This window comes from Haliaeetus leucocephalus, unplaced genomic scaffold, assembly GCF_000737465.1.
Source record: "Haliaeetus leucocephalus isolate CR32 unplaced genomic scaffold, Haliaeetus_leucocephalus-4.0 Scaffold933, whole genome shotgun sequence".
Classification (NCBI taxonomy): domain Eukaryota; kingdom Metazoa; phylum Chordata; class Aves; order Accipitriformes; family Accipitridae; genus Haliaeetus; species Haliaeetus leucocephalus.
The window spans coordinates 313,700-331,072 of record NW_010973369.1 but is presented as its reverse complement, the minus strand read 5'-3'; the positions used below and the strand labels follow the sequence as shown (position 1 = coordinate 331,072).

At 42.0% G+C, this 17,373-nt stretch overlaps 1 protein-coding gene across 1 annotated transcript in view; it reads right to left on the bottom strand.

The window, feature by feature from the left end:
• Positions 1-1,789: 1,789 nt before the first annotated feature.
• The window catches only part of AHCY (adenosylhomocysteinase), a 28,607-nt gene continuing 13,023 nt past the window's right edge, over positions 1,790-17,373 (bottom strand). The window contains exons 5-10 of the mRNA XM_010584046.1: positions 17,021-17,133; positions 13,901-14,108; positions 12,960-13,047; positions 11,906-12,023; positions 5,486-5,680; positions 1,790-2,324 (exon numbers count right to left, since the gene is read on the bottom strand). Of these exons, the coding sequence (XP_010582348.1) occupies positions 2,193-2,324; positions 5,486-5,680; positions 11,906-12,023; positions 12,960-13,047; positions 13,901-14,108; positions 17,021-17,133 (854 nt within the window). The 3' untranslated portion in view covers positions 1,790-2,192. The remainder of the gene's footprint in view (positions 2,325-5,485; positions 5,681-11,905; positions 12,024-12,959; positions 13,048-13,900; positions 14,109-17,020; positions 17,134-17,373) is intronic.

Below are 17,373 nucleotides of genomic sequence, written 5' to 3'. Positions count from 1 at the left end.
AGATACTCCCAAGCCTTGATACCTGGGCTCTCTTCAGTGCTATTCTTCATTCAACAGCTCCTGCTAAAACCATTGTAAGGTAATCACAGGGGGACTGACAACTCATATTCAGGGAATCAAGATGCTCAAACTCAGGTTAGACTGAATACCGAATTAAATGCATGTAGATTAAAAACAAACAAAAAAAACAGCTAAAAAATTAGTTGTAAATGATTTAGTGGAACTGTCAGTGACAGATGTGCTCTTGCCAATAAAAAGCAAGTAAGCAATAAGGCTGAATGATTTCATAGAATCATTTACTTTGGAAAAGACACTTAAAATCATGAAGGCCAGCCATAAACCTAGCACCGCCAAGTCTACCACTAAACCGTGTCCCTAAGCACCACATCTACACATCTTTTAAATACCTCCAGGGATGGTGACTCAATCACTGCCTGGGCAGCCTGTTCCAATGTTTGATAACTCTTTCAGTGAATTAATTTTCCCTAATATCCAATCTAAACCTCCCCTGGTGCAACTTGAGGCCATTTCCTCTTGTCCTATCACTTGTTACTTGGGAGCAGAGACCGACCCCCACCTCGCTACAACCTCCTTTCAGGTAGTTGTAGAGAGCGATAAGGTCTCCCCTCATCATCCTTTTCTCCAGACTAAACAACCCTAGTTCCCTCAGCTGCTCCTCATAAGACTTGTGCTCCAGGCCCTTCACCAGCTTCATCACTCTTCGGACACACTCCAGCATCTCAGTGTCTTTCTTGTAGTGAGGGGCGAACACAGTATTCGAGGTGCAGCCCCACCAGTGCCAAGTACAGGGGACAATCACTGCCCTAGTCCTGCTGACCACACCATTTATGATACAAGCCAGGATTCTATTGGCCTTCTTGGCCACCTGAACACACTTTTCCTTTAATACAGATTGGGCATCTGTTGAGAAATCAGCAGGGAGTCAGGACATGAGACTACAATATACATTTTTTTAAAGGAAATCAGCTGCTACAGCAAAGGTCATGTTTCAAAGTCTTCCATCCATTCTGGAAAGCTTCTGAAACTGAAGTGAAATCTGCATATTTTACTGTAAAGGTTATTCAAAATTGCCCTGTAAGATTCAGCCCTTCAAATATTTAAATAACCTGAGGAGCAGCTCTTCCCAGCTCAAGTATATGATGCAGGTTAGCCACAGCACTGACATTTGCCTTGAGGAAACCCCATGCAGATACATTAAATATTTTCAGTAGCTTAAGGACCACACAAAAGTAAACAAATCCATGGCAAAACCAAAAGCATCTCACCATACAAAACAAGTCAGGCCACAGTCAGATCTTTAATAAAAGCACTTTGAGTCAGTGACAAACAAGATACAGCAGACATGACAACTCAGAAAAATCAAGTTGGGGGTAGAAGTGTGCTGCTGGTGTTTTCAAAGGATCGAACAAGGTCCCTAAACCTAACCATCCCCTCAGTAGTTTCTCAGCTGTTTACAAACACACTAGGAAGGCTGCTACAAAAAGTCATTCTTGCCTCACCCCTCCTCAAGTTGGTATGAAAGAGGCATAGAAGGGTCTTTGTTGTGACCAAAACTGATGGAGTAAATTAACCCAGAAAAAACCTCCAGCTCTAATCTGCGAGTAGGAGGTTAATTTTATAGGAAGGAGACCAAGCAACCTGCACTCCTCCCTACTTCCTCCAGTTTCACAACATGCACTTCAGCTAGGGCACCTTTGTGGAGAGAAGCCTGACACTGCCAGCCTCCCAATTGGATTAGATTAATCTAATTAATCTAAATTAATAATCTAGATTAGAGCAGGGCATGGCAAAAAGCATCTCCCTGTAGAAACCGTTCTCCATCTTATTGGTCAGTCTGTTCAAAAAGGCTGTCAGCCACATGTTTGACAAGACTATGCATTTTCATTTGGCAATCTTCTGTCCTGCTCCCCTTACTGGGAACATTAGGAGCCCATAAAAGGTGCATATGATCCTTTTCACCATGACATTAGCTACATAACCAATTCTAATTCCAAGAGTCAGAATGATCCTCTTTCACTAACAAATAAGGCCCTGTAGTTCCCTTGGTAAGGGGAGGGGTTCTGCAGCACTGAGAAGAATATGGCGAAGGGCTTGTTCTCAGAAGCCCAGCACACACAAGAGCTTTGGAAGGTTGTATCCCTGCACTTTGGTCTTTGGGTAGTGCCACCTGCTCAGTATCTGTAGTGGTCTGGCTTGAATGGCCCATCTCTTGATAAGCCTAGGTATTTGGCCTGCTTGTCGCTCAGCTTTGTCAGCTTCACACACAGTTTATCCAGATGAGCAGCAGCCACAGCTTCATCCAGCTGAAAAACAAAACATTGAGACAAGAATATTAGCAGAACAGAGTGCTATTGGTTCAGGAAGTCATGGTCAATAGTGAGAAATGAATATGTGAAAATCAATAGCAGCCCCAAGAAGGACTTAGACTGACACAGATGAACAGTCAGACAGCTCTTTCCCTGCCAACATACCTCACCTGCTTGAGCGCAGACATCTGCTTTGAGCACAGAACTGCATTCAGATGGAAAAGCCCCATGCTTTTGAGGGAGTCAAGTTAAGCTTAAGTGAGACACAACAACTTCATATAATCAAGCCCATTTCAATCTCACTTACACATTCACACCCATCCAACAAGTAAAGAACAGAGATCAAACTATTCAGGGATAAGAATATCCAGTTGGGTAGAATGGTAAAGCCCCAGTCATGTTTCCACTACAAAGACACCTGGACATACTAGACTATCATCTTACATTGTTAGGTAAGTTCTAATACCAGAAAAAAAAAGAAAAAAAGCATCTCCTTTCCAGATATCCCATCTCAGGGGTACATGTGTTAAGAAATTCATTCCAGAATCACTAGTTCAGCAAGAATACTAGTATCTATTGGCATTATCTTCATGAAGAATAAAGCCAAGGTGGGCTGTGGGACATAGGGTCAGAAATGTTGATATATTTCCTTTATCCCAGAGGCGTCAGGCAGACATGCAAACTTGAGAGACTGAAAAATGTGTAAAATTACAAGACAGCTAAGTGCTACAGGAGATAGGTACAGAAGAGTGAGAAAAATAATGAAATGGCAAACTAGCTGCTATGTCAGAGGGGAATGTACAGCCATAAAAGATATTCAAAGATAGAAAGAACAGCACTAAGAAGGGATCAGGTGCTGCTGAGTTACAACAGGACAAGTTTGACCACCATTTGTAATTCCTGCAAAATACAAGTAAGCATTGCTAAGGAAACAGATTTAAGGGAAGTCTAAATCCCAGCAGCATGGGAAAGACTGCCAATATTTCCCCCATACTAGTTAAATAGATGTGAAAGGTTGCAACAATATATTTGAAGGGCAATAAATCAACAAAACAATCAAGGACGAGATCTTCAGCTTGTGTGAACCAGCACTGAACCAGAATGATTCAATAACTAGTCCTAGATTTCCCAAAGGAGCATGGTAACAAGCAACTACTCTGAAGTAACCCCATTATAATGAACTAGGTAAAAAGCTACATCTGTACAGACTATAATTCCCTGCAGTTCAACCTGCTCATAGTAAGTAATATGGAACTGCCAACATCTCTTGAGAACCAACACAGCCAGAGATGTACAAGACAAAATTAAAAACATAGGATGAAGTGGTTGAAGACTGTGGAAGTGAACTATGAAAGCTACCAAACACTATATAAGTCAGGATAATCACAAAAGAAAGAAAAAGCTAACTGGAAGGACTGTGTTCAGAAGGGAAACAAGTATTTAAGCTTAGTAGATCCTGCCAGGAAAAAAAAAAGGAGGGTTAAAAATTGAATGAGTATCTGATTGACTAGACTGACATGCAAAGATCTGATAGGTACATTTCTAGCAAGTTTAAGACTGATTACACCCACTTGAAAAGGAGCCAAGTCCCTGACATTTCCCAGATTAGGTTCTCAAACTGCAGCAGAGATAAGTTGTTTCACAGCTGCTTCAGCTTGGGGACTTCAAGATTTAGATAAAAAGGTACACAAATTTAGATGAAGGTAAGCTGACATTCTTACCTTAAAATCAGATAGCTGACCACAAGGATGGACAGATTTGGTGCCAAGAACATGGACATAACAGTTTGCCTGGATTTCCAGGAACGCACACTGCAGAAGCGTGTGCATGTTCGTAACAGGTTATCATCAAAGCAATATTCTTGCAGTCAAAGAAAGTGCAACGTAAGGTGCTTCATAACTGTTAAATTTTACATTTGAACCTCAAAACTACTACACAGAACAAGGAAAGACAGTAGCCAGAAAATTATCGAAGAAAGCTCTTCTGCCCATCTTTTGTTGGTTCTGACAAGGCAACTGCTTTATTCTTCGAAATACTCTATGGAGTGCAGAGGGTAAAAAAAGCATTTTGTCACAGTATATGAACCTGAAGAATGCTCCACTAACATGCAACTCCATCTAAGTAACTGATCTGGGCATTACTTCTCATTTCCAGTTCAAGTATGCTTACTAAAAATCATTATTCAGGAAGAGGATGAAACCACATTTTACTAGCAACATTGGACTATAATTTTTGAGAGAATTGTCAACAAAACTTTTCCTTTGAAGCTGATCATGTGTCAGCTTCCTGATTAACTCCTACATTGTATTTCTGGTATGCTTTGCTTGATCATGAACAGATGGTTTTGGAAGCTTAAAGTCCTTCAGTAAAAACTTCATAAGTAAGCCCAAAGATACACATTCTACTTCCCAAATGAAAAGTATTTTCACATTTAGTCTCACACCTGGTTGCATTCCAAAGGCAGTGTGATCTAACTCCAGCATCTTTTTCAATGACCATCTCAAATTCTCAGGCTTGTTTTGGAAAATTAAAACCAGGTTAGTTTTCTAAAAGGAATTTGCGAGTTGTGACATGATGCAGATTTTTCCAAGAACAAAGAATGCAGAGAAGTTTAAAGTGAAACACGAGAGAATCTGTCATTAATATTTTGTGAAGGTATTAGGACCAGATTGTGATAAGCTCTGCTCAGGTACAAATGGGACTCACACTTTATCGGCCACAGTAAAAGCGATACCTAGTTTCACTCCAGCTTCAACTCTGCCCCACTAGACTTTGCTGCTGGATAGGCATGTGAAAGCTTGCTGTGAATGCTGACATTCAGCAGAAAGAACAGGTTGGTTGGGAGAAGCTTCCTGACTACCCTGAGGCAGCACAGGCCTTCCCAACACCTTAGGGAAGAGCCCCAGGTCAAGCCAAAACATGACTGGACATTCTTATCACAGGACAGACAAGTCCCAGTTCTGCACAACAGGTTAGCCACAAAAGATAGCCCACTTCAGACTCAGCGTGACCAAAGCCAAGCATTCACTGAGGGACAGAAGCTCATTGCAACAACATTCAGTAGGAAAATGACCTCAAGGACAAACAAAACAAATCTACGTGATCTCATCTGAAGTTGCTTCCTTACAGGCTTGCATCTTTCTGCTATTCTAACTCACCTTCTTTGGCAGGAAATGGACTCCGACAGAGTATTTGTCACTATTGGTCCACAGCTCAATCTGTGCCAGCACCTGGTTGGTGAAGGAGTTGCTCATAACAAAGCTAGGGTGACCCATGGCACAGCCCAAGTTGACCAGTCGGCCCTCTGCTAGCAGTATAATATGACGGCCATTCCTCAGTGTATAGCGATCCACCTGGGTGGGGAAAAAGAGCAGTGTCATGTCAGGGTAAAGAGAGCATTTTAAATAATGCGAAGTTTTGTGGGCTTTCTATCCACATCAACAATTCAGCAGTGGGCTTGCAACACAGACTTTGATTACAATTGAGACGCCCCTCCCTCAATTCCCAGCCAGTGTTTGTGAAGCCTGTAGCTATTCTGGACTTCACACAACATGAATCTTAGCATCTGCTTCATATTTAACCAGTTATGCAGTTCTTCTGGTTTTCAACATAGATGTTGTCTCAGACAGCTGTGGTGGCCAGCATGCTGCTAGCAGTAAAATGCAGTTCATATATGCCCAATTGTAACAACTGGTGTGGAGAGACAGGAGAGAGAGGGAACACCTCTGCGCGCAACAGTCCAGAGCCTTTGCATCTAACACAGGGGTAAGAGCCAGAGTCCTCAGCCTGCTGAAACTGCTCCCCTGTGACTCTTCCCATTCCCATTAGGCCAATGCTTTACAGTACAACAAACAGCCATCCTAGCTTCTGGTGTACCTTCCTTTGCTCTCAGAGGGCCAAAGACATGGTCCTCCACTCACACTGATTTCCAAGCTATGCTGGGGACAACAGTACTCTGCACACAGAATCAAGTCTCAGATGGGCTAAAGAGACAAGTCTTCAGCTATATGAGTCCCACACAACTCAGGAGATAATGTCACTTAATGTGCCTCAACTGTCTGGGCCAAACTGGGCTCCTGCAATATTGAAGTTAACTCTGCTTCTCCTTCCCACCAGTCACTAGCTCTTCTCTCCCCTGCCTTCACCCCTGTAGAGGGTTACAATATTAAAGCCCAAAATGAAACACCAATATGGCCTATAAGTTATAAGAATATTCAGTATTCGCTTGTATTTATTGCTCATGTCACACCAAGCACATGGGAGTAGAGCAAATCTCTGCAAAGTCTTAAAAGATAACCAACAACCAACTTTGACAAAGGGTAATGTTTTAGGCAAGTCCATTTATCTTATGCTGTCATAGGACAGCAACTGTGAAAGACCTAAAAGGGTCCCTCCCCACAGCTGTATTTATAATTTAAGTCTCAAAAGTTACTTAATATGAAGCAAAACACATCACTTTCAGTTTTATTTTTAAAGCGTTGGACTGAAAGTTAAAAGTTTTAATTGTAACAACAACTGTCATGGTTTAACCTCAGCTGGCAACTAAGACCCACACAGCCATTCACTCGCTCCACCGTGGTCGGATGGGGGAGAGATTTGGAAGAGTAAAAGTGAGAAAACTTGTGGGTTGAGATAAAGACAGTTTAATAGGGAAAGCAAAAGCCATGCACATAAGCAAAGCAGAACAAGGAATTCATTCACCACTTCCCATAGGCAGGCAGGTGTTCAGCCATCTCCAGGAAAGCAGGGCTCCATCCCACCTAACAGTGGCTTGGGAAGACAAACACCATCACTCCTGACATGCCCCCCTTCCTTCTTCCTCCCCCAGCTTGATATGCTGAGCATGACGTTGTATGGTCTGGAATATCACTTTCATCAGTTGGGGTCAGCTGTCCCAGCTGTGTCCCTTCCCAACTTCTTGTGCCCCCCCAGCCTCCTTGCTGGTGGGGTGGGGCGAGAGGCAGAAGAGGCCCTGACTCTTGTGTAAGCACTGCTCAGCAGTAACCAAAACATCCCTGTGTTATCAACACTGTTCTGAAAACACTTCTGAAAAAACATCTTTGGCAGGTCTTTAGCAGAGATGAAGTAAACCAATAGAAACCATTTTATTAGAACAGGTATTTTGCCTTCAGAGCAGGTCTGTGCCTCCACCTGTCTTCCCCAGCTATGCTTCAATTGCAGCACTATTTTCTGCTTCTTGGGTTCATAGAACAGATTGTGTTTTCAGCACAACATATACAGACAGTAACCACCTCTAACAGAAACCATACATTCTTAATTTCTCCTGTCCAAGAGCAGCACAGCAAGGTGGGGTTAGTAAGAATGCTCTCCACTGAGCAGTTGCAATAATTCTTATGGATGCTGATTCTCCATTGTGAACCACAAGTGACAGTGTTCAGTCCACCCAAAAAGTACCACATGGGCTAGCATAAGATTATGGGAGGAAGTAATGAAACAAAGCAGCCAGAAAGCAGAACACTAAAAACCCTGAGAACAGCTACAATATTGCTTATCTTAAACATTATGTTTACAGATTAAACTACTACAAGGTAGCAGTTAAGTAGTATTTCAGTTTTGAAGTCTGAATTGGGTGGTTCAGGTGTCAAAATATTATATCCATTTAATATCCACACAACTTGCACCTGGACAGCTGCTGACTTGTGCATGGAATCACACACCTTTGGCAATCTGCTGACATGACTCACTCAATGCACAGGGTAATGCAGAAAATGCAAATTAATGTCTTTGCACAGAAATAAATACCAAATAGTAGTGGTACCAGCAGAGGCTTAAGTCAGTACTGTGGAAACACATCTCATCTATGGGCAGATAAACAGGCTGATTCATAAGCTCAAGAAGTTGCTACAAAAGTAGAATTCCAATTATCCAAGCACTAAATTCATCTCCACACTTATACAAATGCCTGCTCCCTTTCCCCATTGCTATTTAGCTTGCTGCAGACTTTCTGGCTGCTTCACACCTCCCTCCACACCATGATACAATAATAATTTATTTTCAGAGCCAAAGTTCATTGATCTCACCCTGACCTTTCCTTCCCCTCTCGAGTTGAGCTTGTGCTACACATCAGTCTCTAATACCAGAATACAGCTGAGCAGGACTGCAGTGCAAACCTATATTCAAAACAGCCTGACAGCTTTTCCGTAATAAGCCTACCTCCTCCTTAACTGTACTTTGAAAGCAACAGATAAGCCAGAATGGCACAATAAGATGTTTTCCTTTCCTAAGTATTAAATATTTCTTATTCCAGCTCACCATTTGTAATTAGAGACCATATGGTACTGAAAACTAACAAGTTGGACACTTTCACAACTACTCTGTACCTCTAGCTGAAGTCCAGCAACCCTCAGCTGTGGTATTACTCCTCTGACCAAGAGACAGATGTCTTCATAGGAGGTTAAGAGATTTTTGCTCTTGTACTATATTCCCCTCCCTGCGACAGATACAGAAAAGAGCTGCCAGGTCTTAGTAAAAATTTGAATATTTAGAGAGTTAGTACTTGGTATTATAAAACAGGATACCTCACCCAGAACACTCATGTGAAAAAACATATGTTATTCTAAGGATAAGTGCAAGATCTCACACCTTTAACACAGGACTGACCTCCCCTTGAGGCCCCCAAAAGACTGGGGACAAAATGACCACAGAAGTGTCCCTTTGATGAGTCTGAGCAACAAAACTGAGGAACCAGCAATGGCCTAAGTGGCAAACCAATAATTTCCTTCCCAGATTTCAGTGTAAGAGCAGTTCTATCAATTATTGTAATGACTCATCACTGCTGCCCTGAGAAAGGTCTCAACATATGCAGACAAAATTCCCATGCAGGTGGTGAGGGACAGAAGCTGCAGGATACCTCCAGGGAGCTTGTTTCTAAACCTGAAGTTAATGCATATCCTAGAAGAGTTAAGCAAGTGCAGCAAGTTTCTACTCAATACCTTTTAATCTGTTTAAAGCATGGAATTTGTGGCTCTAAAGTTACATTTTGCCTCCCAGTCCTGCTGTCCCCCTTCTGAAATGAGTAAGCTTTTAGGATATGTATTCATCCACTCCTTCTCAACTGCCCAGCCACCACAGCAATCAGGCACAGAGAATGAAAATGAAGAATAATGAAGCTTTTACACAGCAGAACTTGTTCACCTAACACCTGCTTAGCAGGTACTTCCTTACCTTGTCAGACAGGTCTAAAGTCTTTAGGGACAAGAAATCTAAACAGACAAAACGGAGCATAGGGGTATACCACTAGCACAGTGTAGTTACATATAGCATTAAATACACCAATTACAGAGTCCAACTGGGGATTCAAACCAGTTAACAGTGCTTCAGATTCACTGCTAAAAGTCAACAAAACCCAAGTACTAACCTGAGACAGGGACCAGCTTTTATTGGGCTTGACAAGGTACACATCTATAGGCCATCCTCACTTCAGTAAAGCTTCAACCATGTGGAATGGCTGTATAAGGTCAGATTTACCTCTAGGTACATCCCATCTCCAGTGGTAACCAGTAGATGGGTAAGGAAAAGTACAAGAACAGCCCAAGGGTAAAGTGCTATTTCCCCCAGTATATCATCTCAGCTTCCACTATCTGTGTATCAAGCCAACACACAGGTGATCCACTCAGGGCTGCCAGACACCTTTTACAAATTTTAGCTAATGACTTTTAAGCAAACACACTTGTGGCACCCACAGTATGCTGGGCAGCTATTTTCACAGCTTTTGCTCTGTGAACAGGTGTCTCCTTTGCATCACTCTGAACATCTTGCTTGTGACAGCAGTGATTTATATAACAGACCAGGGAGGCTCAGGGTAGGAGGTAGGTCTTCAGCATTAAACCATATGGATGACTTTGAGCCCAATTCCATGCTTTTGAAAAAGTAATATTCTGGTTTTAAACTAGAAACTTGTTACATTTTTCATACCTTGGACTAGACTGCATCTCATTGCACCTAATACATCTGTGACAGACTGGCTCCTTCAATACAGAGTATATAAAGAAAAAGCAACTACTACTTCTGCCAACAGTGACAATTTTTCACATGGACTTTAAAAGACCCATGTGCAGGTAGTTTGTATGATACCATATTAACCTCCAATTCCACCTTCAACAATGGTTACTTTTTGAGCCATCCCAGTTTTAGTTTTAAAACCCGAACTACCAGAAAACAAGCAGCTAGCTGCAGGCTCCTCTAGGACAAGAGCTGTTGAGCAAAGTAAGCTCCACACTAAGGTCATGGGCAAGAACAGACTTGAATGTAGTGAGAGCTTGAGGGTATAATTTCATACCTACTTGAGCCCATGTAGAGCATCCAAACAACAAACAGGATACTGAAAAGACTCTCACAACTGCTTAGTAAGAGCTTGATGTGGGTGGCCAATCAGTCACAGGAGAGTTATGAAAAGTAGAAGGGCAGATTGAGACCTACTAAGACCTATGCTTGGGTGTGGCATTTTTAAAAAAGTAGAAAAATCTGTCCCAGAATCCTGCTATCAGCAAGCACACACCCTCTTCAAAAAGTAACTACAAGTCACATGCCAAGTCAGACAAAGCCTGGTTTGCTCTATGTGATTTCTCCCTCAATGCTGGTGTTACAAAACAGTTTTGATTTAGTTTAGCTTTCTCTCTCTGCTTTAGGGGACACAGCTGAAAAGCTGAAATTTTTAGATCCCTATTTTCCTGTGTAGCTACAGCCATAGCTTGAAGTAAATACATGGTGGGAATGCAAGCTGAGCAAGGATAAAACATCTTGCCTTGTCTGCCCATGCATAGACTTCTGGTCTACACAGGTTTCTAAAATGAAGTCACTAAGCCTGGAAGAGAAGTCTGAGTTTGGCAGACCTCCAGATTGAAGCCTCAGGAAAGCCTATCTCCAAGTATAAAAAAAATGCTTTGAAAACAAAGAGGGGTGAATTTTTTCAAACCTTGACAGAATCCCAAAAGACATTCCCTTGAGATTCACTCTAATCCTGGCACACTGCACCAGGACCAAGATTACTCTGGTGCAGAGCAGTACATGAGCAAGCAGCTTCCTGAGAGGAAATTCAAATCAGCCACCAGGCAATCTATGGGCTCTGCTCTTAAGAAGTTTTATACAGTGTCTAATGGTCTGTTTCAGCTGGGGGCTATCAAAGAAAGCACATTTCCATACCTCCTCACCATAACCCAAACCTCAAAACTGACTTCCTGTAAGGAATTAACTTTATGCAATTAATTGTCTACACGACGACCACTAAGGGGTAGGCTCCTGTTTGTCAAGGAAGTAAGAACACAGAGAAAGATGCATCCATACCATGTACCTCTTGCCAGAGACCATGCTGTACACTTGGGCACTGGCTGGAACCAATTGCTTTAATACCAACACAAGAATACAATGTGCAGATTGTTCCAGGTTAATCAGGGAAGAGCAGAGCAGAATCTCCATTCTGATCAGCCCAGAGCAACACTGGCTTCCAAGAAAGCTAGAAACACAAAGTACCTGAAGAGGAGTATCCCCCTTTCTGGAAACAGACACTGGTTAGCTATTGCTTCTTTCTAACAGGAGAGCTTGTGCAAGGGCTGTCTCACCTGAGGTTTAACATTCACCGCCTCTACTGCATTTTCATTCAGCCACTTTGCATCAACTTCCACATCAAAGTGGCCAATATTACACACTATGGCATCATCCTTCATCTGCTCAAAGTGCCTGCAAAAAAAAAGTTATATCAAAAGTTAACACACAAAAAATTTTTCTTCAGCACCAGAAGATGCTCTGGTCCATAGCTCTGCTCAAGGAGAAATGAAAAGTGCCTGACTTACTGCCTACATTTGACTCTCACAAGACATGCAGGTCTGGTAACCTTTCAGGCATGTGAAGTCTGCTGGAAAAATTCTCAAGCTTCTAGGGAAGGACACTTCCCAAGGATGTATGAGTTATTGGAGAGAAAGTATTTTCCCAGTATGGAAAGTAAAACTATTTTGTTTCATTGGTCAAAACTGAAATACCTGCAGTTCTCTCTCCTACACAGAAGAAAACGTTTTTTTCATGACTTTAAAGTTTTCAGCAGTTTTACATCTCTAGAGACTAATGGCCTTATCTCCTCCCACTTAATCTGATCTTCCACTACAACATGTACAATCATAATGTCAAAGATAGGAATGAGTTTGTGTGGAGTGGAGGGGCTATAAATTGAGATCTAAGAAGCAGTAACAAAAAAACTGCAGAGTAGTTTATTGAGAACAGGCTAGTTTCAAGTCTGCTATGCGTACTAACAGATGGAATCACTTTCAACCTTTACTTCTCAACCTTTACCTACCTACTCTTCTGTTCACATTTATCTGTCCTAACACAGAATTTAGCCCTGAATATCTCATTCTCCAAAAGTCTATCTATCATCCCCTCTACACCTTTTGTTTCTCCATCATTACATGCTGTACGACAGGAACAATTGCAACATGGCAACATCCAACAGACCTGAAAGTCCAAAGCCCAAATTTCTCACTAAATTGATGCTAAATTCTGATGTCCAGAAATGAGACTGTATGCTAACCCTCACCATACAATCATAACTTGTCAGCAGCATTTAAAAAAAAACCTAACTGTACAGCTATACTTTCACTAAAGCAAGTGGCTAGACCATACCTGCCCTGAACAATGTCAGTGCAGCCAGTGGTGGTAACAAAGATATTGCCTTCTTTGCAGGCCTCCTCCATGGTTGTAACTTCATAACCTGAAAAGAGAAAAAGTTACTCCTCTACCCAACCACCAGCATTTATTAAAAAGTGGGATACAATATTACAAGTAGAAAAGTACTGAGAAAGAATGAGTAAGAGAAGTCTGTGCCAACACCTGACCTATGGAAGATGTGAGGTAGTGGGCATACTTTCTTACTAAATACCAACATAGCACAAAAAAGCTATCTCTCACCTGTTTCCAATCTGTAGATCTACACATTCAATGTCTTATGTCCACAGGTGCAATATCTGGCACTGCACTCAGACTGGATTCAGGGGGTCAAGTTTGCAAAGGAAAGTACACCCACAACACCTGCAGGTTCTAGTCAGGTATGACTAGAAATGGGATAAACTGGTACTAGGAAGCATATTTACACAAGGCACCCACAGAAGAGAGTGAGCACAGCTTCCAGAGCATGCCATGAGCACAGCTGGAAAGGCAGAGAGCATGGCATTGCTCTCCAAAAACACCTACTGAAGGTAAGGTCTGGTGTTTTACTGTGGAGAGATTCCAGTGAAGTCTTAACCCACACTGGAGGTTAGAGTTGCACAACTTGAGGAAAATGAACCCATTCAAACTCAGGCTTACAGCATTATGAATGGGGGCCTTACCCCACTATGGTCTCTATATCCTTGACTCCAAACACATATTCAAGGCCTATGCTAATAAACTCCTTCCCTAACTGTAAGGAAAGAATTCCTACAGTTAAACTGGAGTCACCTCTACCTCAACAGGGTCAGGGCTGAAACTCACTGAACCTTTCTTGGCCAACTATCACTTATTGTTCTACACTGACACGCAGAGACCCTCATCAGATACATTAATTTCTGCATCTCCTTAGTTCTCACCTTCCATGGCTGCCTGCAGTGCATTGATGGGATCAATTTCCGTGATGATTACTCTGGCTCCAAAGCTCCGCAGGGCCTGGGCACAGCCTTTGCCCACATCACCATAACCTGCCACAACTGCTACTTTTCCAGCAATCATGACATCTGTAGCACGTTTGATGCCATCGATGAGGGACTCTCTGCAACCATAAAGGTTATCGAACTTGCTCTGAGAAAGAGAAAGGAGCAGTTTCAGAAAAGATGAAAGTCACTCAAGTTATAATTCCTTAGAGAAACAAAATGGACTTCCATGCAAATACTACACCCAGGAGGCTGACAGTCAGCTAAATACTTTAACCACAATGAGGGATAGGAAGAAGATAACCTGGTTGGATGTTTTTATTTATCCAGTTTCAATCTATATAGTTAGACCAGATACAGGCTTCAGCACACCCCTCGTGAGAAGCATTTCAGAAATATGTTTGTGACTACTGACTAGGGCTTGGACACGTTAAAAGCTTTTTAGAGGTAACCTGAATTTATCAAGTAAAAGCACAAACAATTCTTTCATACAGAGGTAGGTCTGAGTTCCTTAACCAGATGTTCACCAGTTCTCTGCTGCTGTTTATCAATGAACTGAACCAAGTGCCACAGGTAGGCAAAAAACACCAGCAGAATATGACCAATTGGTTAGCACATATTCTTATCTTTGCAAGACACATGCACCCTGCAGAAGCACCAAGTTGCACATAACAACCATGAGAAATTGATTCCTGCAGCCCAGGAAGATCAAAATTGTCTCCTTGCCCAGGAACAGTTACACTAACACTGCCAGACCTCACCACTGCTCAGATCTAGAAAAATCCAGCAAGTAGCCATTAAAAATACTGGTCATTACAACCAAGAATCCCTGGATTTCATCTCCTAATGCCCCATCGCAAAACATCCTCCTACTGTAACATTAACACATGAGCTTAACAGCCAGACCTCCAAATCAAAATTCCCCTGCTAAGTCAGATGTTAATTAGTACTCCAGTAGGAACATCTTCCTAAACTCAGAAACACATATTGCTGTACTGATTTTTGTAATGCTCCTCCTTTTTCTCCCTGGGCCCTTCGTTTTAACCAGGAGGATGGGCCGTATAAACAGATTTGATTATCTGAAGAGTTACAGAAGCCAAGAATTTAAAAAAAAAAATCTGGTTACCAAAGTTGTGCTATGCTTCCCAAGGCAGGGGTGTAAAGAACTCGCCATTCACAGCAAAATTCTGGTCTCAAAGCCTGCCCTGTGCTTTCTACAGCCTTAAGTCACCAATCATTCTTGCTTTCACTTAATACAGGCAGCGCTCTGTCTGCTACAAGCAATCTTAGGACTGCATACCTAGATGTGAGTAGGTGCACTGATCTTTCAAATGGGACCTACCTTGCAACTATGGCTGGTGCCATCTAGCACGTGCAAGGTTATGTTACAGTTTGGTTTTTCAGTCTACAGCTTACAACTGTAAAATTTTTATAATAAAAAATGCAAAGTCCATGTATAAAAATGTTGCAGCTATGACTACAATGCTGTATCTGAGCAAGTTATGAGGTACAGTGGCATACCGCTCCCAGCCTCAGAAATTGGCCGAGGACTAATGTGTAAGAAGTTATAGTTCAGATCCAGAAGTTCCTGACTCGGTGCCTGTAAGTCCTATCACAGGCACATTTGCCATTAAAGTTTCAGAAAATTTGTGTTACCAATCCTTCAAATTCCAAAGCTAGTGCCAGTTGGTAATCCTCTTTTCTAGTCCTCCAGCAGATTTTCCTTGCAGTATAAACCTTCTTATGGAGCAAAAGAGCAGGGTCAGATTTGATTCCTCATCACCAAATCCCCCAATTGCAATCAAAGCCTTCCAGGTGCCTGTGCATTCCCATGCGGGCAAGGTAGCAGAGTGCCAGATGCAGACATCTGTCCCACCCAAAAATACATTTGAGTGGCAGGAGGGAAGAACAGAACTGGATGCTGCCTGCTTTCTCTCTTCAAATACTAGTATAGGAACCTGGCACCAACTGAAAATACCAGACTGAGAGAACAGATTTTGTCAGCTCAGTTGCATGTCTTCCTGGAGATCTGTAACTGTGGTTACTACAAATCTTTTACTACATAAATACCAAACAGTACTTGAAAATAAGCACTTGTTTGGCACTAGGATAAAGTAAGCTCAACACAAATCCACTCAAGAAGCTTTTTTAGAAACATCTGAATTTCCAAATCTAATAAACACTATTAATAGTTATTATGCAGAAGGCACAAATCTAGGTGAAAAGGATGCAAAGAAACAAGCTTCTTCCAAGATCAACTGGATTCCAGCCCACTAGCTATGAAATAAAAATGCCAGATACATCCATGAGCAGAAAGGAGATACTCTTCAGATAGCAAACTGCAGAGAAAGCAGGCAAAACAGTCAGTGAAAACTACCATGCCCAATAAGATAATGTTAGTATGGTAACTTGAAATAGATTTAGCAACTAAATTTAAAAAAAAAATCTAGATACATAAACCTTAAGTACGCCTGAAATTCCCACTATAATTCATCAGCATCCAAAAAGAACCAGCACCCTTTAAACACCATCCCCCCTCATCCCTTGATTCACCAGGATTTGTCTTGAAAAGCAGTAATATAGCTAAGCAAGGAATACCTCCTGCCCCATCCTTTGCAACTGCGCTCACAGAGATACCTTGTCAGATCAACCAACCTTTACCAGCCACAAGCTCACGTAGGTCACACTCTCTTTTCCAGCTGGTACCTACCACCTACGTGTGAGCTTTAAGCTACTCAGAGTGAGGACATGTCCCTTGCCACAGGAACCGACTGTGCCCCAGGAGCCATCATTTCCAAAGGTGTTTTCATATTATTAAAATGAAGAATGCATGTCCTTACGTATAAAAAAAAGCCCTTGATGTTCTGAAAACAGGGTGTTTACAATGGCATATCCCATGAGAGACATTGTAGGCTCACTTCAAGGATATGGTGAAAATCTGTTCAGTACCAGGTCAAGAATAGCTCAGCAAGAGAAGGAATATTTGCATGGGAATGACAACATCCCAATACCAAACTGGTCAGACAGCAGAACATAGCAGAAGGGCTCTAGCTGCATTACCTTGGTGACAGAATCATTAACATTGATAGCTGGCACTTTCAGGGTCCCATTGGCCTTCATCTTGTACAGGTTGTGAACTCCAGTGGTTGTCTCTTCTGAAATACCTCTAATTCCTGTGGGGAGAGTAAAAGGATTCACCCTTAGTTGGACTTAATGTTGCTGCAAACCAATACATCCAGGTGCTGGGAGCATCTTCCAGAGATCTAAGTTAAACCCTTTGCAGGAAGGAAGCAGGGAAGAGATGCGAACTCTCATTTGGATCCTCCAACAGTAGTTTGAAACTTCAAACCAGTTTCTTCCCCCACAAAGCACTTAAGAGCAGGACAAAATATTCTTTGGAAAACTGGAAGGGA